This window comes from Mchenga conophoros, linkage group LG11, assembly GCF_057382185.1.
Source record: "Mchenga conophoros isolate Kocher_MC1m ecotype Shallow Benthic linkage group LG11, M_conophoros_male_GT1.1, whole genome shotgun sequence".
NCBI lineage: Eukaryota > Metazoa > Chordata > Actinopteri > Cichliformes > Cichlidae > Mchenga > Mchenga conophoros.
This window is the reverse complement of record NC_140536.1, coordinates 38,609,428-38,635,608: the sequence shown is the minus strand read 5'-3', so window position 1 is coordinate 38,635,608 and position 26,181 is coordinate 38,609,428. Positions and strand designations below refer to the sequence as shown.

General features: G+C 52.1%; 1 protein-coding gene across 2 annotated transcripts; it reads left to right on the top strand.

The window, feature by feature from the left end:
• Positions 1-7,215: 7,215 nt before the first annotated feature.
• On the top strand, positions 7,216-25,870 carry dennd4b (DENN/MADD domain containing 4B). 2 transcript variants are annotated; one of them, XM_085292899.1, is made up of 30 exons: positions 7,216-9,347; positions 10,698-11,051; positions 11,751-12,006; positions 12,096-12,165; positions 12,446-12,615; positions 12,818-12,943; positions 13,221-13,287; positions 13,693-13,727; positions 14,050-14,108; positions 14,195-14,339; positions 14,593-14,768; positions 15,068-15,168; positions 15,254-15,469; positions 15,576-15,721; positions 15,800-15,933; positions 16,230-16,344; positions 18,719-18,925; positions 19,165-19,293; positions 19,403-19,547; positions 19,663-19,818; positions 19,905-20,133; positions 20,217-20,517; positions 20,727-20,831; positions 20,914-21,089; positions 21,246-21,402; positions 21,482-21,721; positions 22,051-22,147; positions 22,233-22,398; positions 22,524-22,582; positions 23,399-25,870. In XM_085292899.1, the coding sequence occupies exons 1-30, from the start codon at positions 9,262-9,264 to the stop codon at positions 23,542-23,544; spliced, it is 4,569 nt and encodes a 1,522-aa protein (XP_085149025.1). In that variant the 5' UTR covers positions 7,216-9,261; the 3' UTR covers positions 23,545-25,870. The 2 variants fall into 2 exon arrangements, with proteins under 2 accessions (XP_085149025.1, XP_085149023.1); XM_085292897.1 differs by lacking the exon at positions 13,693-13,727 and having other exon boundaries at positions 12,818-13,059.
• The last annotated feature ends 311 nt before the right edge of the window (positions 25,871-26,181 follow it).

Genomic DNA, 26,181 nt, shown 5'->3' with positions numbered 1-26,181 from the left:
TTAAATTTTCTTGCTGCTTCGGTTGCCTCGCTAATAGTCTATCATTCTTTGTTTTAAGCCTAAATAAGGCATATTCCGCCTTTTTGTTATAAATGTCATTCAGCTGGTATTTATCATTTGAGTATTGTCTCGCTAAATCCTTCTCCAATTCGCCTATTTCTTTATGTAAAGTTTTTTCCCGTTCTAGATCACGTTTCTTTTGTCGCATATGCAATTATCTTTCCTCTTATATATGCTTCGGACGCTTCCCAAACTGTGGCTACTTTATCTGTGGAGCCCATGTTGATTTCAAAGAAAATTTTAAGCTCGTTTGTTAACTCCTCACTAACTGTTGTTCTGCAACAACATCGTGTTCAGCCTCCAGAGACCCGTCTTTGTTCTGTCTGTGTTTAAATCCATTTGCACCTCTATGATCACTAACGGCAATGGCACCAATCTCACAGTCGACAACTGAATCGACCAAAGACTTTGATATTATGGCGAAATCTAACCTTGAATACTTTTTATGACAATTGGAGTAAAATGTATATTCCCTTGAACTAGGATTAACTAACCTCCAAATGTCCACTAGGCAAAGACCCTCCATCAGTAATCGAGTAGCCTCTCTGTCCCTGGGTTTGTTCTTATTGATTATCTCCGGCCAGTATTACCTGCCCCTCACGATCACACATCTTGTTAATTCTGTGAAAAAAATCTGGCTCTTCTTTATTAGGTGCATAGAAATCACACAAAGCCACTCGGACCCCACTGATTAAAGCTTCTTTATCATTATATTTTTCAGCAACACGAAGCTTAATTTTGTATTAATAAGGATCAAAACACCATTTTGTTTACTTGAATATGAAAAACGGAAATATATTCTGATGTTATTTTATTCAGAACATACCTTTTGAATTTTCAGAGTATTATTATATAAGTATATTTATGAACCCTTGAGAGAGATATGTTTACCTGGTTACTCAGGTGGGGGGTGTCTCACAGGAAGTCTGTGTCGAGTCTGCGTGGGTTCTCGCCCACAGGTGTGAGAGTGACTGGTTGTCTCGCTGTGGTAGCTTTAATATATAATAACATTAGACCATATCAAATGTAACGATTGTGTTAATTAATATGGCGAAATAACGAGACTGTGGAATTTTGTTCTTGTGGTTGAGGGCCGTTTAAAATGATTTTATTTTGAAGGGGTTTACCGGAAGCTGTCGGCGCTGTTGACGCCAATTGGCTGCTTGCCTGCTGCGGCTCGTCGGAGCAGACGGACAAACATGGACGTCACATGTGAGAGAATGACCTGATCATGGACCGTAGAGCCCGCCGCGGGAACAACCAGCACCGACACACAGGTACCGGGGACCGGAGGGGCCGAGGAGAACGGGCCGTGTTTCACGCGCGACTCGGAGCGACCGCCGCGCTAGCTGCGGGTGGGACTAGCTTAACGGAACCGCGTTTAATGTCAACATCTACAGCTGCCCGGTGTGCGAACCGGGAGGAACGGAACCGTGCTCCAGCGGGCCTCGGTGGGCTCGCCGTGATTCCGCTGTTCGCGAAAGCGGGTCGCGTTGCGGTAAACGCGCAGAACGGGACTCAAAAACGAGCGCACCCAGGCGGCCATTCTCCGTCCGATAATGGAACCCGCGTCCAGCTGGGGCCGCTCGGCGCTCCGGCGGCGGCCAGGGTCGGTCCGCGGGCTCAGAGAAGGCCTAACCCGGAGCTATGTGGTGGTTTTCACCGTTCTTCAGTCTCGAACCTGTTTATTGAAGCGTGGAAATGACGCGTGCAGAGCCCTGTCCGATAATGGAACCCCGCTGGGATGTTGTGGAGGAGGTTTTGGATGTCCCGCAGCTGATGTCCCCCCAGCACCAGCACCTGTCTGCACACCTGTCTGTCTCCTTGTTGCACCTACGAGTCATGTTCAGCGGGGGACAAATTAAAGGAAAAGCCTGCATGAAGGAAGCTGCTGCTGCTTTCTCTTCTGCATCACTCCTCCAGCACTGAGCTCCACCATCATCCTCAAACTCCTGAAGGTAGACAGGGCCCTCTAACCTGCAACCACAAGGCCTGAGCTCAGGTGAAATCCACGGAGGCTCCTTCCTCCTCAGTCAGAGCCAAGCTCACCTTCCCGTTCTTTTTCCTTTAATTTGTCCCTGTCTGTGTTGTAGGTTTGCTTTCATGGAGAACGAAATCATCAGATTATTAAAACGGACAAATCAGAAATCAGCACGGTGAGCTCGATCATCTGATCATCTGGTTGCCGGTTCGAGCCCCGGCTCGGACAGTCTCGGTCGTTGCGTCCTTGGGCAACACGCTTCACCTGCCGCCTACTGGTGGTGGTCAGAGGGGCCGATGGCGCGATGTGGCAGCCTCGCCTCTGTCAGTCTGCCCCAGGGCAGCTGTGGCTGCAGCTGTAGCTGCCTCCACCAGTGTATGAATGTGAGAGTGAGTGAACAGTGGGATTGTACAGCGCTATATAAATGCAATCCATTATTATTTATTATTATTATTAAAACTGATCAATACCGATCGATCAGTTTGCTGCTGATACAAACAGCAATCAATAGATTCATATTTTCATTGTACGGCAGGTCAGCGATTAACAAAGGAGGAAAAGTGAACACGAGCAGCAACAATCGAGGAAATAAAAAATAAATGTATTTAAAATTCAATAAAATATAAAAAAGAACTCAAAATAACTCGAACTGAAAATGAAATGTTAATAATTCTGATGTGAAACCAGCTTCATGCAAGTCACATGACTTCCTTCCTGAGGCCTGGCTTGGATGTGATTGGTCCGTGTGACTAGAACAGGTAAACGCAGCAAAGCTGTGGCGGCGAGGAAACCTGAGACGCCCGCAGGACGTGTCGCTTCTTGCAAAGAATTTGTAGCTGCAGAGCGAAGCCGCGGTCATGTGACGGATCACAAAGAACAGGAGCGTGTCAGACGCTGATAACATACCTGCTGCACACCTGAAGGCTGAAAACCGCCCAGACTGTGTGATGTCATCAGAGGGCGTGGCCTCGTAGCAGTTATTTAAATAATAATAATAATAAATAATAATAATGGATACTTTATTGATCCCCATGGGGAAATTACTTGTTTTTCTCTGCATTTGACCCATTCACTCAGTGAAGCAGTGGGCAGCCCACTAAGCAGGCGCCCGGGGAGCAGTGTGTAGGGACGGTACCTTGCTCAGGGGTACCTCAGGGTAGCCGTTAAGTGGATTCGAACTGCCGACCTTCCGATCATGGGGCGACCACTTTACCTACTGAGCTATCCCTGCTCCTGATTGGACGTCTGTGGTTTTTTTGCTGACACGCTCCTGTCTCGTGTTAGAAATGAGACCTGCTGCTCAGACCTTTGATACATGAAGGTGACCTTTAACCTTTACTCTGAGCTGAAACTGAGCTGGTTACACATGAGCAGGTTATTACCATTGCAACCATAAAGGGGGCGTGGTCACATTCATCACATTCATCTTCATAATCTGACCTTCGGTGTACCACCTAGATGACCTTTGACCTGACTAACTGTAAATAGTGATGGACTGAATTTGTGGGTCGACTCTGAGACCCGGTCAGGAGCTGGTTTAGTTTTAGTGGTTTGTGCATGAGGACTGGTTAGTGCTGGTTTTAGCACTGGGTGGTTTTAGGGGTGCAGAATGTGGTGGGATGGGAGCGTTACGAGCCGACTGGAGCATAAACTGGAACGCCGCGTCTGCAGACTTGGGGCTCAGCATTCTTCCTGTGATGCGTTCACTGCCTCCGCGCTGAACTGGGACGCGTGAGCGACTCTGTTTCCAGGACATTACGCAACGACTCAGCCTCCATTTGGACGGTTTCATGTCCCGAACGTTGCTGCGGGGCGTGAGCTGACAGTTATGTAACGGGACTGGTCGGGCTGACCTCTGACCTCTGTCCTCCTGTGATGGAAGTGTTTTTGAACGGTCGCCACATGTCCGCGTTTTTAAAAAGGCCTCGGAGGTTTCCTGAAGCTGAAGTCTGCAGGGACTATTTTCAGCAGTGGATTGATCCACAGTCAGTGCAAGATGACTTCCTGTGACTGAAGTGGACTCAGAAGGGGGAAGCTGAACTTTGACCTCTGACCCGTTAGCTGTGCGTGTTGTCATGGATTCAGCGGTCTGAGCGTGCTCTGCCATGTTGGCCGACGTCCAGAGTTTTTTCCTTTTTCCTTTAGAATAACACGAGTGAACTTGAGATCGATTTAGTGTGGCCTTTTAGAGCAGAGTCTGAGAAATGACCTCTGACCTCGGTGGGGAGGTGGGTGTCAGCCATGTTGGAACAACAACATGCAGAAGACACAGCGTGCGTGTTGTTGAGGAAAACGCCTGATTGGTCTGATTCTTGTGTTGCTCTACAAGGCGCAGTTCCTGCCCAACGCGCACGCTGCACGCTCCCGTGGATTAGCTTGCTGCCCCATATGTGGAGTAGACGGGATCGAACCAGCGACCTACAGCATCACCAAACAGAGGTCAAAGGTCATTTTTAGTCTGTTGAACCATGCAGGAGTCGCTCAGTCAGGACGATCACACCGCACACTCGGTGTTTGCCTGCAGCTGTCGTGTTTTGAATCTGTGGTTTTATTTTGAAAGGGTAGCATATTTGTTTTGGGCTGGTATAACTTCCTGTTTTAGGGCAGACAGGAAGTCTGACTGCTGGCTCGGAGGAAGCGCAGGTTTGCTGCTTGGTGACGGTCAGCTGTTAGTTTCGTGCTCTTCAGTTTTTATTCTAGCGGCTCACCTGTGCACAGGTGCGTCAGCTGCTCTGTTTGTCCTTCAGTTTATTGCTGAGCCTCCAAACCTTCAACACTAAAACACACACACAGACACACACACAGATCCTGTTTCAGGATGTCCTCTCTCGTGTCCTCCATGTTTATCCTCCGGTTCAGGTGCTCACCTGGACTCACCTGACAAATATGACACTAACAATAACAACATGATCTGATGACTGTTTGTAAGCAGCAGACACTGTGATGAATAGCGTTTTATTTCCTGTGCTGTCATTGGTGTTTCCTGATGTCATCACTGTTATCCGTGATGACATCATCGTCCTATATGGGACCAGGAGCTGTGGTCTGAGGTGTGACTGAAGCAGATGCCGAAGCTTCGTCCTGCTGCCTGTTTGTGTGTCTCGGTTGTTCTTCTTCGTCACGGTTGCTGCATCATCATCATGTGACTTAATTTTGGAAGCTGGCAGTGTGTCCTCGGAGCTCCGGCGCTCTGTGGACAGACTAAATTTAGCCTCGTGTATCTGGACCTCCTTCCGTGCTGTCTGTGTGAGGAATATTCTGGATGCCGGTCAGAGTTTAAGGAGCAGCCGGAGCGTCGCTGACCGTCCCCGGCCTTTGTCACGATGCTTTAAATAGCTCGGCTTGCTGGGGGATTCTAAGCTCCAAGGGCCAAGGACGGGTTGGGATACGAGAGCAGCTTCAGTCACACGGAGTGAAGGCGACTCAGAGTAACAGACAGAGTTCTGGGAAATTTCAGCTCCCTGCTGTCATCAGATCGAAGAATTCATTTAATTATGGACTGAATAACTTTGCTGCTGTGGATTCTGAGCGACGGCGGCTGCGCGACGGCGGCTGCGCTGTGGGGCTCTGAAGGAGCTGAGAGCTGCTGAGCTCAGGCGGCCGTAATGAAGAGTTTTAGTGTTTGTTTTAAAGAGACCACAGAAGAAGAAGGCCGGTGCAGTTGGAGTGACAGGCACTCAGTGACATCACGATGATGATGATGCCGGTCGGCTTCACTGAGGTTGTTCTTCAGAAAGCTGCACATCCCTGAAGCTCCAGAAGTGTGGAGCAGGATCAGAAGTGCGTCCTTCACTGTGTCCCCGTGAAACCACCTGATGACCCGATGACCTCACCTGTGCCTCAGCGAATCTCACGCACACATCAGAGGTTCTGGGTGGTTCTGAGGGCGGTCCCAGTAAGCTGCTCAGGCAGCGTGCTCGCTAACCTCTGATGCACGCTCTGTGGTTTTGTTCTGGTCCCTCAGCGAACTGCGCGCCGCTGAGTAATCACCTGACATTTTTCGAGGGTGCAGAAAGCATCCAAGTAAAACTTGAGTGGGCGTGGTTCAGGTGCACATCAGCCCAGCTGATCACCGACGGTCAGGGTTAAAGGTCGGGGTTTTATCCGGGTTAAATGTGTTTACGGTGTGGAGGTGAACTACTGAGCATGCTCGTACGGTTCCCTCGGTCTGCTCTCTGCGGCGTTCGGTATGACTAACGTTAGGTAACGGGCGCCGCGGCCTCGGAGCGGTGGACGGGGGGAAGTTTAATGGTCTGACAGGAAAAAAAAAATAAAATGCCAGACTGGGACTGGACGCTTCCTGATTGGACACAGGGTCACATGCTCGTCCTAACAGACCAATAACAATAGTGTTCTCGTCACCGACGCTCACGCAAACACACGACTCTTCCTGGGCTCACGCCCTTTTCCTGAGATCTGATTGGTCAGCAGGTGATGGTTTCTTACCTGTCGATCTCTAATCTCGAAGGTGTGCGGCATTGGTTACCATGGTGATGTACCTGGTAAGAAGTGAAGCACCTTCGTAACACCCAGAGCCTGATGGGAAAATGTGAGCGAGTGACCGCAGCCGCAGGCAGTCATGTGACAGTGACGTCACTGAGGCTGCTGATGCCAGTGAGTGACTGCAGCGTGACGCCCCGGGAGACACAGAGGCGCTGTGATTCAACAAACCCCGCCCCCAGTGGCTAGTACCAGTTACCAGTTAACACACACACACACAACCCCGTTCAGCTATCTTAGTGAGGACCTTCATTGACATAATGGTTTCCTAGCTGCGAACCCTAACCATGAATGAACGCCTGACCCTGAACGTAAACCTAATGGTCACCCTGACACTAAAACCACATTTTGAGCCTCAAAAATGTCTTCAAACGTGTGAGGACCGGGCACACACACACACACGCACGCACACACACACACACACACACACACACAGACACACCCACTTCCTGTTTGCTGTCACCTCTACTTCGGGGGAAACAGCGCTGCTTTCACACCTTCCTGCCTCGCCGCTCGCGCTCACACTGGAAATGAAAGCTCTATTTTTCTCCCTCGCTGCACCGCTCACTTCCTGTGGCAGCCGCTCGCTCTAACGCGCTGCAGCGAGCGAGGCGTGTGACTGACAGCTCGTCAGCCTGGACGCACGGACCGATCCACGATCGCAGTAAGAGCCCGTTTGTGTTTGTTCGTGTGTTAGGCTTCGTCGCGCTCGTGGTCAGTAAAACCTCGCCGTCTTCTTAGCTCGGCACTTCGGCACGGTCCCGCCGGAGCTGCCAGATTGGTCGGTTTGGTGATCGATGCGTCGCTCAGCAGGAAGTGAAGCGTGCAGTCTGTGGAAGCTAGAGACCCGAGCAGAGCTCAGACACTCCTCTCACACACTCACGCTCACACACATGCAGTGAGGGTAACCTCTGGGTTCGAACAGAACAGCACACCTGAGCCTCACCTGGGCGGAGTCAGGCATCGACAGCTCAGGCGTTTGGCCCAAACAACACACCTGACATGTGGCTCACATCACCTGAGTCAGGTGTGACAGGTGATCAGCTGATGTTTGGTTTGCACAGGTGCAGATGTCTGTGCGGCGCAGGACGATGCTGGGATAGGAGCAGATGGAGGCAGGTGATTGGCTGTACCTGTAGGTCAGGTGACCTCCTGCTCATGGTTCCACGTTTGTAGTACATAGTTTCATGTACTTTGGTGACCTCGTTACACACCTGTGTTACTTTCCCTCACGCCGTATCATCGCAGCGCTGACCTCTAACCAGCGTCAGGGAGCGTGAGAAAACCAGGCGCTTCTTCAGGTGTGCGAGACAAACCGCCGCTCGCAGCGGAGGAGAGGTTCCGGTTTCAGCTGCGATCGGGATTATTATTAACCGTTTCACTTCCTCTTAGGTGCTTCACTTCCTGCTGCGCTCGAACAGTTTGTTGAAACTGTTTAAAGGGTCAGAGGTCAGACTGCTGCAGAGGGAGGCCCGACACCGACAGCCCCACCGTGTTTGTGCCGTTTGGTGCGTTTTAATGACAACGGGCTAGGCGAGCCCAGAGAGGCGGAGCTCTGGTTTGATGAGAGGAGTTTGCTCCACCCTTTTGTCCAAACTGCTGGAGACGAAAAGCTCAAATGTAAAAAGCAGGACCTCAGGAGTGACTTAAACCAGCGGGTGATGTCTGTGTTCCGGAGGTCAGAGGTCAGAGTGTGTGGTTGCCCCTCACGCTTGGCAAGGGCGGGGTTTTAAAGGTTTGAGTGTTTGATGCTGGTCTGTGAGGAAATCTAACCCGTCTCTGGGATTTCCAGTGTGTGTGTGTGTGTGTGTGTGTGTGTCTGTGTGTGTCTGTGTGTGTGTCTGTGTGTGTGTGTGTGTCTGTGTGTGTGTGTGTGTCTGTGTGTGTCTGTGTGTGTGTGTGTCTGTGTGTCTGTGTGTGTGTGCGTTTCCACTGTTGCATATTAAAAAGGGAACTGACTGATGAAAGCAGCTGTTTCAGCTGAAATTTCTGTGATAACTCAGCAAACACAGGCTGGTGCGTTTGATTTCAAGACCAGGGCGCGCCGTCTGATGTCACATTTTATTTAACCAGGTCGGACCCCTCAGGTGTGTGCAGACAGCAGGCGACACGAGCAGATTCTACCTGTGAATCAGCTGCTGCTCGAGCTCCGCACCCGAGCCCGTGTTCACCTGGTGCAGACTGGGTTTATGAACTGGTGCAGACTGGCTCAGTGTTGGTTTGGACTTTCAGCCCATGCACGTTCCTGTGTCACGGAGCTGAGTGGGTTTGTTTCATGTTTGATGTTAAACTCGTGTTTCAGGCTCACCGCGTGGGCCGGGCCTGGTCTTGGTCTGAAGGTGTCAGGTAACGGTGTTCGGGGGTTTTCCTTTCCTACTAAACGGTTATTTTGTCACCGGGGGAAGTTGTGTCGTATCTGCACAGGATGAAGTATTTTAGTGTTTACCACAGCAGCTGACTGTGACTCACTACAGCTCAGTTTCTCCTTTTCTTATTCTGCTTTTAGATCAGCTCAGGTCCAGCTGAGGCTTTTCTGACTCTTACACAGAACCTGGTGACAAACTGGGATTGTGCTCATGGAGGCTGGTTTGGTTTTACTCTGGGTTGGGATGGGCTCATTTGGGGTCTGATTCATCTTGGACCTTGGTTTTGGACCAGTTTCAGGCTGGTTTAAACTGGTCTGGCGAGCTCCTGTAGGCGGGTCCGTCTCTGATGCTGGGATGGAAACTCCTCGGTGGGCGGTGTCGTGTGTGGATGTGCAAACTGCTGAGGGGGTGGAGGTGTGCTCGGTGACGACGGACAGCAGGTTTGTGTTAAAGAGATAACGCCGTGTTTTATCACCTCGCTGCGTGACGTCATTGATGAACAGGAAGCAGGTCGCCTGTCCGCTTCCTGTTTGCCAGCTGACCTCTGACCCTCCGATTGCTGAACTTCCTCTTCAACTGGTCCCTCTCACTTTCACCTTGCGATGACAGCGACGAGCGCGGCGCCGCCCTGCGCGACTGAATATCTCCTCCTCACAGAACAGGAAGGAAAGCAGCTGTTTGGACGTCTGCTGACATCAGCTGTAAAAGTTTAAATCGCGTCTGAGCTGAGGAAGCGGCCGTGTCATCAATAAACCATGAAGAAGAGTCGCTCTGATATTCTCAGGTGAAACGGAGACGCTGAGCGTTTATGCTGAGGTGGAGCGCGACTGAAAAACGCTCGTTTTAAACTTAAAGCTGTGATCGGAGTTTGTCCGAACGCCGTCGCTCACGCTGGAGTTTCCCGGGTTTCCCGAACGCAGCGCTCAGCTGGTCTGTAATTCATGTTTGATGTTAATATCAAATGATTGTTTACCTTCGCACGGCGGTCATGTGATCATGTGCCTTTTAAATCGATACTAACCAAACTCAGCACACGGCTGTGCCCGCTGATGGAGATGTCTTCAGGTTGCCTAGCAACCAGCTAATCACAGCAGTGTAACGTGAACATTAGGGACATCAGCAGAATCAGTAAAAAGTTTTTATTTCACGTTTTCCTGTCATTTGTTTGTTTTTTCTTTTTAGCAGATTAATTTTCTGATTATTGTTTATTTGGATTTGATGGTCTGTTCACTTCCTGTCCGTTCACTTCCTGTCCGTTCACTTCCTGTCTGATCTGAATGAGCAGTGATGTGTCGAGTTTTTAAATCGGGTTCTTCGCTGTGACGTCACATGATGGCGTGAAAACATCAGTGAGAGGCTCCACAGCCAATCAGAGGAGAGTTTACAGTTAGAGAAGACTGATTTGAAACACACACACACACTCTTCAGTTTAATCGCACGTCGTAGCAGAATCAGCGTCGGTGTTTACCGTCACGCTCCGTCAGGGCGGATCCACACAGCAGCCTCTCTGCTGCTCTCTGATTGGTTGATTCGGGGCTGCGAGTCATCGTCCCGACCTCCAGTGTGTGTCAGATTCAAGGTCCAGTAATAATCTAACTATTTGAAAAAGTAATCTATTACCCTGGAGCGTATCAGAGTTGGTGTAAATACCGGTGTTGGGCCACGCCTGCTGGTGATGTCACGTTTGCAGTAATGTATTTGGTGTGACTGACTGTATTTTCTGCTGCTGTTCATCTGCAAGCTGCTTTGCAGCCCGCCTGCTGTGGTGACCTGTGCTCTCTGTCCTGCAGTGGAGGATCGACAGGAGGCATGACCGAGGAGAAATGTCCCCAGCTGGTGGACTACTTTGTAGTGGCTGGCCTGGACCCCGCAGGGCCGTGGAGGCCCCTGGACGAGGATGGGAAGGCCGCCGCCTCCTCGACGACGTCCTCGTCTTCTTCCTCGACGGGCCGGGCGGCAGAGCCCGTGACGGACCTGGTGGTGATCGCCCGGGGGCTCGGGGAGGACGTTCCCGAGGGCTTCACCTGCATCGAGAAGACGCTGGGCGGACACTCGGCCGAGCTGAGCGCCGGCCTCATCAACAACCCGCACCTGTACCTGTGTTACCGCCGAGGGCGGGACAAGCCGCCCATCCTGGACCTGGGGTGAGACGCACACACGTTTGTGGTTATGAGCTGTGATGTGTTTAAATCCTCAGACTGGTGCCGGCACGATTTCCACCTGAGAGCCGACTGATTTTGTCGATTCAGAGTTGAAGCTGAATGAAAAAACGTTTTCTTCGTGAGAATTTAACGTTAAAAACATTCGACGTGTTTTATTTTGCGTCAGCTGTATATCAATAAGAAATCCTCGTTATTCTTTTTCATCCAGCGCTCGTTTCGTGGTGTCTGTCAGTAACAGCTGGAGCGTGCGAGGCTCTGATGCAGCTGCAGGGTCTCTGGCTCGTGCGGTGCTTATTAAAGCCGAGGTTATGTCATCCACAGGATTATGTAACGCAGTGGGCAGGCCGTCGTGCTCGCCTCGTTAGTTTACACTCAGTGTTGGGAAATAACGAGCTTAGTCCTTTCAGATTAGGTGGAGCTGCAGGTTTGGACAGACCTCCAACCTCGGAGGGAACCCAGCCTTGTCCGCCTCCTGTTAGCAGGATAGGTGACAGTGGGGAGGAAGAACTGTGTTTAAACAGGAAGGACAGTCGTCTGAGGGCCTGGTTGGGGTGAGGGAGGGAGAGGGTGAGAAAAGGTGTGAGCAGCGTTCCTCCCTGCGGCGGTTCAGGCTGTGGTTAGCGATCATCGCACTGATGGTGCGACCGATGGAGGCGCTCTGATGCACTGCCCTGTCTGCAGGGTTCTGTACGAGGGGAAGGAGCAGCTGAAGCAGGGCTGGTACGTTATTGAAACCACGCCGTACAGCCGCTCGGCGAGCCTGAGCGCGGGCGGCGCCCCCACGGCTCATCGGGTCTTCCTGACGTACCGCCGGGCTCCGGACTCGCAGGGCCTCCACACGCTGGGCGTCACCGACATCGCCCTGCTGCTGCCCAGCAAGGGCGAGGTGGCGCCGCACACCTTCTGCAGAGTCGACAAGAACCTGAACACGGGCATGGTGAGTGCGGGGAGGCGGGGGTGTTTCAGGGGTTTGAGCCCCCTGTGAGTGCTGCGTCACTGACCCTGTCGCTGTTTGTGTGTCTGCAGTGGGGCCCAGCACTGCACGTGTGCTACAAGAGAGCCGTGGCTACAGCCAACGCCCTGGTGTTCGAGGCCGGTGAGTACCCGCGTGACCCCGTGTGTTTTCAGCCTCCTGCAGGAGGCGAGAGTTAGAAATGCTGCAGAGACACGGGGAGGTTCCCCCAGTCTGTGCAGCACAGCTCCCAGCTGCTCACATGGGTGATGGTTTTCATCATATGGAGCTCCCAGTACGCTCCCAGTGGAAAACCAGAACTAAGGGTCGCAATAAATCCAACAGGAAAAGTCAGGATCTGTGCTGGAGTAATCAGAGTATCGCAGGATCTGTGCTGGAGTAATCAGAGTATCGCTGCCCGCAGATCTGATCAGCCGCTACCCGGAGGAGGACCTGGACTCGTTTCCTCTGCCCGAGTCGGTGCCGGTCTTCTGCCTGCCGATGGGCGTCACCGTGGAGAGCTGGCCTCAGAACACCAAGTACCAGCTGCCCGTCTTCTCCACCTTCGTCCTCACCTCCGCCTCCGGGGACAAGGTGGGTTAGCTGGAACCACAGATGATCAGCGGGTGGAGGTGATCCGTTGTGTTGTTTACTGTGCAGTTACAACTTTGATGCTTTAAACCATTGTTACACAGAGCAGCGAGGTCGTCTTTCAGTCCGACCTCTGAACCGTAAACTAGCTCCTAACTCGAGCATGAACCGCTGTTACGTCTCCATCTTTGCTTCGTCCCTGCAGGTTTACGGCGCCGCCATCCAGTTTTACGAGTCGTTCTGCAGAGAGCTGCTGTCGGAGCGGCAGAGCATCCGCCTCGGTCTGCTGAGCGTCGTCGACCGGCGGCCCATCACCAACCGCAGCCTGCAGGTGAAGAAGAGCATCTGCGTCCTCTCTCACTGGCCCTTCTTCACCGTCTTCCAGAAGTTCCTCACCTTCGTCTACAGATACTCCATCTCCGGGCCCCACGTGCTGCCGATCGAGAAGTCCGTGAACCGTCTTCTCTCTCGGTCAGAGGCCTTCACACCGGCCTCTGACCGATAAACGCCTGCCAGCTGATTAAAAACACGTTATCACGTATGATCTGTGCACAGAAGCGATGTGTGCTGATGTCCGTTTCCTGTTTTTTTTTGTTCCCCTCCTGCAGACACATCTCCAGCTTCATGCACAACGTCCCGTTTCCTTCCCCGCAGCGTCCTCGAATCCTCGTTCAGGTAAGACCCAACGAACCGACCGTGCAAATGTTTCGCCTTCTGAAAGTTCACAGCGCTGTCATGTTGTTCCGCACTGATACAACAAACCTGACGCAGGTTTGTGTGAGCTGGAGCAGGAAGTGTTTGTCCTCCAGGTCATTGCATTTGCATTAGATTTCTTCCTGCAGAGCGCCTCGACGCTGCACGGTGGACAAATGTGTTGTTTGTGTGACTGCTTCCTGTGGCAGCTCTTCCTCCCCACAGTTGCCAAGTTTTCCCTCTGATGGACGGTGTCAATAAAACTGAGATCAAACGTGACTGACGTTGTGTAATTATCCTCACTTTGTAGATCGGATCGTGTTTTTCTGATGAAACGCGTAGATGGACGAAAACGCTGTGACTTTATTCTTTGCTCCCTCCTGACAGGACGTAGGAGGCGATCTGTTTGCAGAACAAACCGGGTAACGGCGCCCACTCAGAGCCTCTCCATGAATCACTCTCATCCTGAAATCATGATTTTTAACAAGAAACAAACCTGGGTGATGATCAGTGAGGGCTTCACGTGTGATTTTACTTGATTTGGATTAATCACGTCACAGTCGCTCGTTTATTCCTGGACTTTACCAGTGCGGCTTTGCATGAGTCACAGTTCAGAATAATCCTTCTTTGTCTGGTACTCGGTTCAAAGATCCTTTTAGTTCTTGAGAAGATGGTGTGTGTGTGTGTGTGTGTGTGTGTGTGTGTGTGTGTGTGTGTACTGATGCCAGCTGTGTGTGTTCGCAGCTCTCGCCGTACGACAACCTGCTGCTCTGTCAGCCTGTCTCCTCGCCGCTCCCGCTCAGGTGAGTGCCAGCTTTATCCAGACGAACCACAGTACCTTTACCGTCACGCCTGTGTTTGACCTTTGACCCCTGTGTGTTTACGATAGCGGCGCGAGCTTCCTGAAGCTGCTGCAGAACCTCGGCCCAGAAAACGCCTGCACGCTGCTGCTCGCCGTCCTCACTGAACACAAGCTGCTGCTGCACTCGCTCCGACCTGACGTCCTCACCTCTGTCAGCGAGGCCCTCGTCTCCGTAAGACGCGCACACGCCCTCATTCCAAATGACAAAAGTCCCAATGCTTCATCTTTATTCTCGTGGGCCAATTAAAATGAGGGCCCCCGCTGGCCCCTGAGCCATGGATTGAAAACACTGAATCCAAAGCAAATCTAGAGTTTGTTCCGGGCGGGAGGATAAATCTTTCCTTGTGATCCCGTCAGCAGGTTCATGGTTTGCAGACAGGCCTGAATCTGTCCTGGAAGTTTGTAACTCCGGTTTCTGTGTCCAGATGACGTTCCCGCTCCGCTGGCTCTGTCCCTACATCCCTCTGTGCCCGCTGCAGATGGCAGACGTGTTGCTGGCACCGATGCCCTTCATCGTGGGCGTCCACTCCAGCTACTTCGACCTGCACGACCCCCCCACCGATGTGGTGTGTGTTGACCTGGACGCCAACACAATCTTCCAGTGAGTCTGACGCCACCTGTGCACCGAGCCCAGGATAGATGGTTAAAAAGCTCCCTTTATTCGTATCTTCAGCAGTCTTCTTCCTGCATCTGCTCTGATAATCTTTGATTATCCACAGGAACCAAACAGTTTGTGTATCCGGCTGTAAACATGTTTATTTCTGCTGAATAGTTTTAACACGGGAGTCTATGGGGCTGCCTCTCTGCTGCCTCTGCTGGACGTCAGAGGAACTGCAGCATTTGATGTTTCAGCATTATCTTCATTGGAGAAAACTTTCCTCCTCCTCTTCCTCGTTTCAGGTCAGATGACAAGAAGCCACTGTCATGGCGTTCGTTACCCAGGAAACACGGCAAGATGCTGTTCAACGTCCTCACCAACCTCCACAAGACGCTGGAGAAGAGTGAGCGACTGCAACGGCTGAACACATGAACCAGTGTGTAAACAGGGTTGCGTCATTTAGTGACTCTCACTTCTTGTGGCTGCAGTTTGCACTCCCGGCCAGGAGGAGGCGACGCTGGAGTTCCTGCTGACCGACTACGACCAAATCTACAGGCGTCAGAAGCAGCTGGAGCTGGAGATCCAGGAGGCCTTCCTGCGCTTCATGAGCTGCCTGCTGCGAGGCTACAGAGCCTTCCTGCTGCCCATCACGCAGGCGCCGTCCGACACCACCACCGACTGCAGCTCCCTGTTCAACCTGCAGGGTGCGCCCTTCGTAACGTTGGCGGCTTTTGTGTGCAGAGCTGTGAATCGGGGCGTGTGATGCACACGCTGTGAGTGAAGCTGCGCCTCTTCCTCTTTGTGCCGCAGGTTTCCTGAAGTCTCGCGATCGAACGCAGCAGAAGTTTTACACCCAGCTGACCAAGACGCAGATGTTCACCCAGTTCATCGAGGAGTGCTCGTTCGTCAGCGACCGCCACGCCTGCCTCGAGTTCTTCGACGAGTGCGTGCAGAAGGTCAGAGCGGCGATGCTTTCTCGCGTTGCTCGGCTAGCGCCCAGCTAAGGTTTTGATTGGTGTTCTCTTGCTAAGCAGGTGGACGTGGAGAAGCCGGAGGAGGTGAGGCTGATCGATCTGGACGAGACGCACAGCGGCGAGCACACCGTCTTCATCATGCCTCCCGAGGAACCGCAGGAACCTGATGGGTCTGAGTGCCCCGCCCTCTACAGGTACAGCTCCGCCCTCAGGGGCCATGGAAATGGGTGGGGTGGCTTGTTTGCTGTGGAGGTGGGAGGATGGTCAGGATGTTAACCCAGGTGACCCGTTTCCTTCTGTATGTTAGCCAATGAGCTTCCATCCTTCTGCCATCACGTAGCGTCTCGATGTGAACAGACCGTTTCAACACTTTTCATTAAACACGTTTTTATTTGCTGCGTGCAAACAGACTGAATGGCGTCCTCTCGGGGAGGAGGAGCCACGTCAGCCGTACCACCTGCTCACACTTGTTTCCCTCTCACCTGTCCAGTTACGAGACCTTCCCCACCCTCAAACTAGAGCTCTTCGACCAGCCCCAGGACCAACTCCGCGTCCCAGCCAAGGGCAGCGCTCCCAGTAGCCCCGCCCCCCGCCGCACCAAACAGGTAAGACAAAGATACTGAGCAGAAATGATCTGGTCCCGTGTTGTGTTCATTCGTGTGTACAGAGCACGCTCCGACGGGAGCAGCGATGCGTTCAGGGGAGCGCCGCGCGTGGAGGTTTCCTCCCGTCCTCTGAGCTGAAGCTAGCTGTGACCCAGTTTCCCTCAGAGTGGAGGCGAGAGGAGGAGCTTTAACAGGCGTCCATTCATCATTGTAATTTAATGAACTGGTATCAATATTTCAGCACTCATTAAACATGCAGAGGCCACAGACGGCGTGACTGAGAGCGGCACAGACGGTGTTTTCTGATCTGAGCAGGAGGAGAGCATGCTGGGAGGATTTAGTCAAGTACACATCGCAGCAGTGCTGTTAAAGCTCCTCCTGCAGGAGAGCTGCAGTTTCATCAGTGGGAGTGAATCTCATTTCTACTGCTCGCTGAAAACCGTCACAGCCTGCAGTTCCTCCCATGTCCACTTGAGGCTCCACGCCTAGCCTCAGCCCGCTCTCTGCTGTCGTCGAGCTAACTCACTGGACGCTCTGCAAACACAGACGACAGGCATCCTGATTAAACTAATAGTCATAATATCAGAGCTGTGATTGGTTCCTGTGAGCGATGCTCCTGGAAGTGCTGACACTCTGTGCGCAAAGAGCTGCATAAGAGCAGCGTGCTGCTGCGACGCCGGTCAGCTGTTAGACCGCTAACATTCAATAATGCGTCCGATCCTCAGCTGGACTCTGAGTGCTGTGAGTTTAAAGTCTGAGATTATGACTCAGGTCAAACTGTCACAGGTTTGTAGGCTGGCGTCGGTGCTGGGAGCAGAGGAAGGGATCCTGATTCTGCTGGTCGGAGACCAGTGCAGGCTTCCACTCTGTAAACCCTGCAACAGACTCGGGACCGTGTTCTGATCTGGAGCTCCACAGGGTTCTGTCTCGGGACCCCGTCCTGTTTTCTTTGCACGTGCTCTCTGCAGGTCGATCACCAACATTTACAGCTGTATTTAGTAGGGCTGCAACGATACACAAAATTCACGGTTCGATATTTTTTCAATACAAAAAAATGTTCATGCCTTTTTAATTTGTCATTTATTAAAATTATAAATATATATTTTAACTCAAAAGTACAGTTTTTAAATGTAATGTTGCTGAAACAACAAAGGGATAAAAAAATAAATATCTGATGGAGGAATCCCTCATCTTTGGAAAAGAGAGTTTATTACAGAGAAATGGCTCTTTCAAAATAAAAGCTCTACTATACGCTTCTTCTGGGCTATATTCTCAGCAGCATATTAAACATATCAGGTCCCCATAAGGAGAATCATGTGCTAACAGCTGTCTAAATGACTCGGCTAAAGTTAGTAGCATGCTTGTTGTTTTTGTCTTTGCACTAGGATGATGTCGGAGTAAATGTGCAGTCATATTCGTTGTGTTCCCACTAGTGCTGTCAGCGTTAATCTGAAACGACGTTAACACCACAACACGGCAAATCTCCGTTAACGAGCTACCGCCGATCGCCCCGTGCGTGGGGCTGGACGGCCAACACGTTAACGAGCTAACTGCGCTAACGCACTAGTTCACACCCATGTAATTGAGCATTGCGTGGCACATCCAACATACTGTTTTACTTTAGTCCATGACTCGCTTACCTTCAGGGTCATACGTCACATGAAAACCAAAATAGTTCCAAACGCCAGATCTGAATGAGGGTGGGGGAAGTTCAGTTTGCCATGTTGCAACAAGCTTAGCTTCTGTCTGCTAGCTTGCCCTGTGCTCAGTGAATCTGCGTTCGACTACTCCGCCTAGGCTGCACTGTCGAGCGCAGATCCACTGAGCGCTCAACACAGACAGCATCGTCAGAAGGAAAGTTGATAAAATAAATTACAAATGTTGTATTGTTCGATACATATGCGTACCGAACCGAAAGCACTGTATCGAACGGTTCAATATCCATACGAGTATCGTTGCACCCCTAGTATTTAGCTTCCTAGAAGTGGCTGTTAGACGGCTTGCTGTGTGTTGGGTGTAGAAACTTGGACCTTCCTCAGTTTTTTACAGCGAAACGATCCAAACTGGAGGAGACTCTGCGCTGTTCACTGAGAGGTTGAAGATGAGCTTCAGAGCCTTTCATTAAAACACAAGTTAAAAACTTTGCAATAATCTTGACAGCCCAGAATAATCTCAGGGCTAAATGTGTAAGCATGACTTTGTTTAGGCTGTAATGCAGCGTGCAGCCAGTGCTCAGTTTATTCTCTAACGCGTGACTCGGACGTGATGCTGTGATATTCACATTTCTGTGTTTAAATCTAAAACGTTGATTTTAAAGTCATGATTCAGACGCTGAACACCTGCTCTGACCTCCTCCTCCTCCTCCTCCCTCCAGGAGATCAAGTTGGCTCAGAAACGGGCCCAGAAGTACTCGGCAGTGCCGGACATGTGGTCCAAGTGCCTGCTGGGTCACTGCTACGGCCTCTGGTTCATCTACCTGCCCACCTTCGTCCGTGCGGAGACCGCCAAGGTCCGCGCCCTGCACACAGCCTACGACGTCCTCAAACACATGGAGAACCGCAAGGTGGTGCTGCCGGATGAGGTGAGGCTCAGACGGGGTCAAAGGTCGCTGCTGTGACATGTTTATTTGACTTGTTGACCTGAGACGTTTAGAAAAATCCACCCGAGTTTCAGCTGTGACAAACTCGCAGATCGTTGGAGCCCCGAGTGCTGACACGGAGGACTCGAATATGATGATATGAGCACCAGGTTACGGTGTGTGTGTGTGTGTGTGTGTGTGTGTGTGTGTGTGTGTGTGTGTGTGTGTGTGTGCGCGCGCAGGTGTGTTACCGGATCCTGATGCAGCTGTGTGGTCAGTTTGGGCAGCCAGTCCTCGCCGTCAGAGTCCTGCTGGAGATGAAGAAGGCGGGAATCACACCGAACACCATCACCTACGGATACTACAACAAGGTCACACACGCACAGACACACAGTGACGTGGCGAGGACGGTGCGCGTCACCTGTTCAGGTGTTTTCCTGATGTTACGGCGTGAACTCTGACGCCGTTCTCTCTCCTCAGGCGGTGCTGGAGAGCAAGTGGCCGTCGACCAATCAGGGCGGGCGTCTCCGCTGGGCCAAGCTGAGGAACGTCCTGCTGGCTGTGGCCCAGTTCAGACAGCCAATCAAACGGCGGCAGAAGAGCGGCTCCGTGGGTTCGCGTGGAGGTCAGACATCTTTAAGTTTATGATTTTAATTTTCAGACGGCGGGGAGCGTTGATGGCTGACCCCACCATTACGCAGGAAGTAGCCCTGACCTTTCATTTATACGTTTGGTTACAGAAACGGCGGCGGAGTTTGACCGAAGGCCCCGCCCCCACTCCTCTCTGATTCGTCAGTCCAGTTGGAGCGGTCTGAGTGAAAGCTCGAGTCACGAGTCTCTGACTGGCCCGCTGGTGAAGAGCAACAGTCTGAGCAGCATGAAGATGGCGAGCGACAGTAAGAGGCGGCCTGCTCAGCTTCGCCGCGTCCTCCTCTTCCTCTGTGACATCATCGTCTCACTAATTCTCCTTTCTGCCCCACAGAGGTCAAACCGGGTAAGAAGTCCGTCCTCCGTGAGGCGGGGGCCAATGGCTGCGCAGACGCCGTCTCCCGTAAACCCCCGCTGGGACGGCGGGACACGTCCACGCCGCCTCCAGCGCCCTCCGGTGGAGCTCTGGTTCAGCGGAGTCAGGTCTGCCTCTCCAGCTTCTACAAAGAGTGCGTGGAGTCGGCCGACTCGGAGCTGGACTTGCCCGCTGAGGCAGACAGACGGTCAGTTTCACCTTCACCTGTCTGACATCGATTCTGGCCTCTGATTGGACGTTTCTTCACCCGTGTGCGTGTTTGATCCTCAGACCTGCCGACGTGCAGGGCTCGTCCAGCAGGAACAAAGCTGTCGATGAGAACTACAACAACGTCTCCTCCCCGAGCCGAGGAGGACTGGCGGGCAAACTGCAGCAACTCCTCACGCCGACCAAACACCGAGTGTCCGTGCGACGAGCCGCCAGCGTGGGCGACCGGCGCCCGGGAGGAGGGGGAGGAGCGGGAGGAGGAGTGATTGGACGAAGAGTGTCGGACCAGAGGCCGTCGAGGAAAGGTCAAGTGGCCGAAACTCTCCTAAAAGCAAAGGAGAAGCTGGTCAACGCCACATCAGAGGTAACGGCGGCGTCTTCGCGTTTGCTCGTGTCAGATCGTTGCTCGGAGGTGTGTGATGTGAGCCTGCAGCTGTTTGCTGCTGTTGATGGAAGTCTGTGTTGGTTCGTGAGCATCGTCTGCACACATTCCAGTATTAAAGTGTTCCTTGTTTTTGCTCCTCGCAGGTGTTAACAGACTCTCTGTCACTAATCTACTTCCTGTCTTCTCAGAGCTCGCTGTCTGTAGGAAGCGACCTCGACTTGATGGATGTGCCGAGTCCTGCGTATCCTCTACGCCGGTCCTGGGACGCCAATCAGGAGGGGGTGGGAATAGAGGTAAATGGAGCGTGTTTAGGAACGCTGCAGCAACTGGACTGGTCCCGTCGGTTAACCTGAGCCCCTCCCCCCGTGTGTCCAGGTGTTGATGTCCAGCTGCTCGCTTTGTCGTAGCTGCAACTCGCTGGTTTACGACGAGGAGATCATGGCGGGCTGGACATCGGACGACTCCAACCTGAACTCCTCCTGCCCGTTCTGCGGCTCCTCCTTTGTTCCCTTCCTGAACGCCGAGATCTGTGACCTTGGACCCGTCAGCAGGTACAGCTGGTTTAGCACGTTGCTGTGGCCTAAGGTAACCAGAGGTGTTCCTGCAGGACGGACGGCTGCTGGTGGTCAAACTCCAGAAGCATAGATCGTTTATGCCGCATTGACAGGTGTTTCCTTTCCGGAGCTGACTTTTCTTTGCCTTGTCAGTGCGGACCGCTGCAACTGGAACCTGGAGGACGAGGTGGAGAGTGCCGTGAGGCCCCCCAGTGGTCACGAGGCATCCGTGCGACCCCAGTGTAACGGGCTGAGCGAGGACTCCAGCTCCGAGACCAGCAGCTACTCCGAGACCAGCAGGACCACCACGGTAATGCTCCGCAAAGCCGTTTCTCTCACACATCATCCTCACCGGACGTCTCACTCACAGACTCCACCCCCTCCATCAGGGTTCGTCAGTGGGCGGCGTTCCCCAGGTGACCGTGGCCTACCTGAGCCCTCTGGTTCTGAGGAAGGAGCTGGAGAGTCTGCTGGAGAACGAAGGCGAGGCGGTCCTGGCCCAGCCTCAGTTCCTGGACAACCACTCCATCATCTTCTGGAACCTGGTGTGGTACTTCCAGCGCCTCGGCCTGCCCAACAACCTGCTGCAGCTGGTCCGAGCCTCACCGCTGGTCAGCCAGTTCACACAGGTAACACAGTTAGGCGAAGTTATGGCAGCCAGGTGGGCGTGTCCAAGAGGAGAGAAAAACAAAAAGGGCAAAATGAGGTCGACTGTGGTGAATGTGGGGTCGGCTCGGTGCTGTGTGCCGGCTGGGGTTCGATGTTGAATTTGAAGCCTGCACTTTGGCATCACGTCCACCAGCAGCGTGGCTTTTTTGTCTGCATCGACAGACTGTACAGGACACCTGCTAATCAGTGACATCCCAATAAAACCTGAGCTCACGCCGCGGTGACCTCACAGCAGGCATGTTATCGGTTAGATGACGCCTGGCTGACTCTCGTCGTTTGTGTTTCCCAGTCGGAGAACTCGGCAGTGAGAGTGAGACTCCTGTGGGACACCCTGACCCCCGACACAGACCAGTGGCCCCCCCTCTACGTCCTCTGGAGGATCCACAGTGAGATGAACACACGTTTATTGTTGAGTTGTTGACTTTTTAACATTTAAGCATTTAAGCCGCCATCCTTCTTTCCTTCCAACAGGTGGCGTCCTGATGAGAAGCTACAGCTGGCGGAGGCACAACCACCCGTTCACCCTGTCCTTCCTGGAGGAGGTGCTGCGGTGGGTGGGCATGAATGAGGTGCACAAGGCCGTCACGCTCTTCCTGGACACGCTGGCCAAACAGCCGGGAACCCCCAGGATCCAGAGGTGAGCCGGCAGGCGCAGAAGTTTGTGAAACGGAGACGGGCAGCAGCGAGACGACCTGAAAAACGTTCAGCTGAGGTTTTACTTTGATGCGGTGAGATGTGAATTTTGTGTTTTCTGTCTGGCAGGAGTCTGTACAGAGAGTTCCTCTTCCTCACGCTGGCAGCCATGGGCAAAGATCACGTCGGTAAGAACACGCCACAGGCTAGCAGCTAGCATTATTATTATTAGTATGTTCTGCATTCGTGTTTGTGGGCGTTTCCTGTGAAGCTGATGTCTGTGAATAAATTACAGACATGGACCAAAGGAAGAAATGTTTAGATTTTGGAGGTCAAAGGTCGAGGCTGCCCGCCCGTCCATCCACCCAATCCACTCATCCATCCACCAATACATGCATCCACCCACCCATCACTAAATTGATGGTGCGAACTCTTGGAGTCCACCATTTAATCTCCTAACACGTCATCAGGAGGTGGAGCCTGGTTTCAGATGATCGCCACACAATCAATTTAACTTTATTCATACAGCGCCAAATCACAACAACAGTCGCCTCAAGGCGCTTTATATTGTACAGTAGATCGTACAATAATATAAAAAGCAACAAGAGTACAATAACCTCAGTTTGATCTGAATGAAGAAGCAGAAAGTTAGCGGCCGTCCGGGCCTTTATGTCTTTAAGACACTCAGGGAGTAAGAGCCAAACCGTGAGGCCCTGCAGGGCTCGAAGATCGCTCAGGTCCATCCTCCTGTCGTGTCACTCTGCAGTATGACTGCTGAGCTCCTCACGGCACCATCAGCAGACGTGTTCATGCTGCGTGGAGACTGCTCCCAGCAGAACAGAGTAACTGGTCAAACAGTGTTAAATCAGGAAGCACACGACTTTGACGGCTGTTCCTTTACATGGGTGTGGTCTGTAGTTCAGTCACAGACTCGCAGATTTTAACCTTCGACATCTTTGAGGTCAGCTGTTCGATGGTAACTCCTCCTCCTCTCTCTCTTACAGCGGCGTTCGATAAGAAGTACAAGACGGCGTACTCTCGGCTCAGCGGTACTCTGGGTCGGGAGGAGCTGCGGAAGAAGCGAGCACAGCCTCCCAGCCCGAAGGCCATCGACTGCAGACGCAGCTTCCACCCGCCTCTCGAATGCTGAAACGGGTCCTGGTGACGTCCCCCGCGCTCGTTCATCCCTGCGAAGGGAAAACGGCGAGCCTTTGGATCCCCGCTGCCTTCACCTGCTCGTGTTCTTCACCTCTCTGCTGCCTCCAGGTGGAGGTCGGAGTGCCGCACTCCTTCCTGTCCTGTCCTTCTTTTGCCTCGTCGGTGTGAATCCAGACGCTCTACGGCTCCATCAACGATCCTGAAAGTAGATCCGGCAGCAGGAGACAAAAGGAACGCACTTCTCTCAGCAGCATTCTGAGCCGTGATTGGTGCAGCGTCGAAGGCGAGGGCTGGTTAGAAGCTCGGGCCGGGCTGCCTGATTTAAAGATGCACTGCATGGTCACGGGCGAGCCTCACAGTTTGTTTTTAAAGCGTGGTCGAGAAGGACTTTCAGACGTTTTTTATTAGTGTTTTTGAACGACTCGTTGTGCTGGGAGTCGTCCAGAAGATGGTCGGCCTGTCACAATGAAGCTGCAGTTTGAGTCTTTCCATGTGACCACAGAGGCCAAGGTTAGGACACAGGAAATGGCAAAAAACCCAAACCTCTCACATCCTCCAGTCACCGCTGGATTCCCTCTGCAGCTTTGTGGTGCTGGTGCACATCAGCGAAGCACGACTGAAGCAGGTGACCTGACACGAGCTTCCACGGAGGCGGAGTGAAAGTCTCGGAAAGCGAGTTAGCAAGCTAAGTACAACAGCGGTCACCTGTAAAACCCGACCGGCGACAAAGATCACCGATCATAACGAGTAGAGTGACCTCCCCCACACACGGCTGTAATCCTCTCATCCACCGCCCGCTGCCTGACCTCCACGATGAAGCTCGAACTATTTCCTGTTAGAATCCAGATGGCAGTACAGGAAGTTCCCCTCTGTTTGGACCTGGAGACTCACCTGGAGGCCCGACGCACTCATTCGGGAAGTGCTGTGTGATGTGAAATCTGTATTATAACAAAGTGTAGATATTTATGGCTCTAATAAAGCAGAGGGTGTAATAAACAGGTTGTTTCAGCGGCAGAATGCAGAGCAGAGCTTTTTGATGGAGCTCAGCGACTCAGCGTTAAGGCTGAAGAGGAAAGAGGACGATTTAATGCACGCTGTCATGTGTTGATGCTCGGAAGCTTCGCTGGTTTCAGCTCAGAGCGTCTGGTTTGGGACAAGCGAGGTCAGAGGAAATAAACGATCCAATTTACAGACAAGTTTCCCTTGAAGGCGTCGCCTTCTCCTTACGGTCCGCCCTGCGAGCACCAGCAGCTACCCTGACCGAGGAATCCGCAGGTCCAGATGATTTGAATCCTGACTCGCTCCGTCACGTCTCTGAGGGTCTTCTAGTTGTACCTGGAGCATTTAGCCTTGCATGGGGTCTTTTATTTTGAAAGGTGGCTTGTTTCTGACTTCCTGTTCTCTGCTCTGAGTAGCTTGGTGTGGTTTCTGTCAAAAATAGCACCCCTGCTTATTTTGAGCAGCAGGAGTCAGGAGTGCCGCATCACTGTGCCCACGGCATTCTGGGTAACACACCTTACCTGATCTGAGAGCTCATTGGTTGTTCAGATAAGCAGTGGGTGGAGCCTCTGCAGATCTTTTGTTAGTTTTTTTTAAATATTAAAAAACAAAAAACTTCATATTTCCTTTTGAGGCCACGTTTGCTGCACGGCTGATGTTTTTGTTGGGTCGTGTGTGATTGTCCTGAACCAGATGCTCAGTTTGTGACCTGATGCCCGTTCACGTCTGGTCTGTCAGCTGACCCACAAAGCTAACAGTTTGCTCTAGGGCGTCTCAGCAGCAGCAGGAATCAAACCGGCGACTTCTCACTGATATTTCCAGCTTCATATTTTTAGTGTCATGGAGCAGCTTTGCATGATTCACAGTTCAGAATAATCCTCCTGTGTCAGGGCTCAGCCCCTCAGTCACCCTCTGCTTTGGCTACTGTCTCTTAAGCTGCCAGCTTTCCTCTGATTGGACAGCTTGCAGAAGCATGCGGGGGACAGATGGCTGAATAAATGTGAGTTTTTGGTTTACAGGGGGGGGCACTGTAACGTGTTATGAGACTAAAGCACGCTCACGCTGATGATTGCGTCATCAGTGAAATAGTTCCTGCTGCAGCCGAGCGCCCCGGAGCCAGGCGTGAACTTCAAGCTGTGGTTAAACTCGTTTGAGTCTGTAACCAGCCAGCTGACCGCCTGTGGTTAGAGCCGGCTCAGGCGGGCGCATTTAAACTGATATTGTGTTTGCTGTTGTAATTTATAAATGCTCGTGATTTCAGTTGTAAATGTTTTTTAAGAAAACAAATAAAAGTGAGCAGAGTTTGCAAATACATTAAATTTATGATTATTTTGGTGTGATATTTCACAGCTGGTGCGGGCTGCTGGACTTCACCGCTGTGAAACTTCCACGTTAGCATTTTAGCGAATCTCTCTTTGAACTGGAGCTCCGACGTCCGTAACCTCACAGCATCGTCACATGACGTTATTAAAAAGTCAAAAGCTCAGAGTGCAGGTGAAGCTAGCGGATGGAGCCGCCGCCTGTCAGTCAAAGAGGCCACGCCCCAAATGCCAACTTTCAGCCTTAATCCGGTTGTTCAGTGATGACGCGACGAATCCTACTTCCGGGTCTAAAGTAGTCTGCGTTTAAT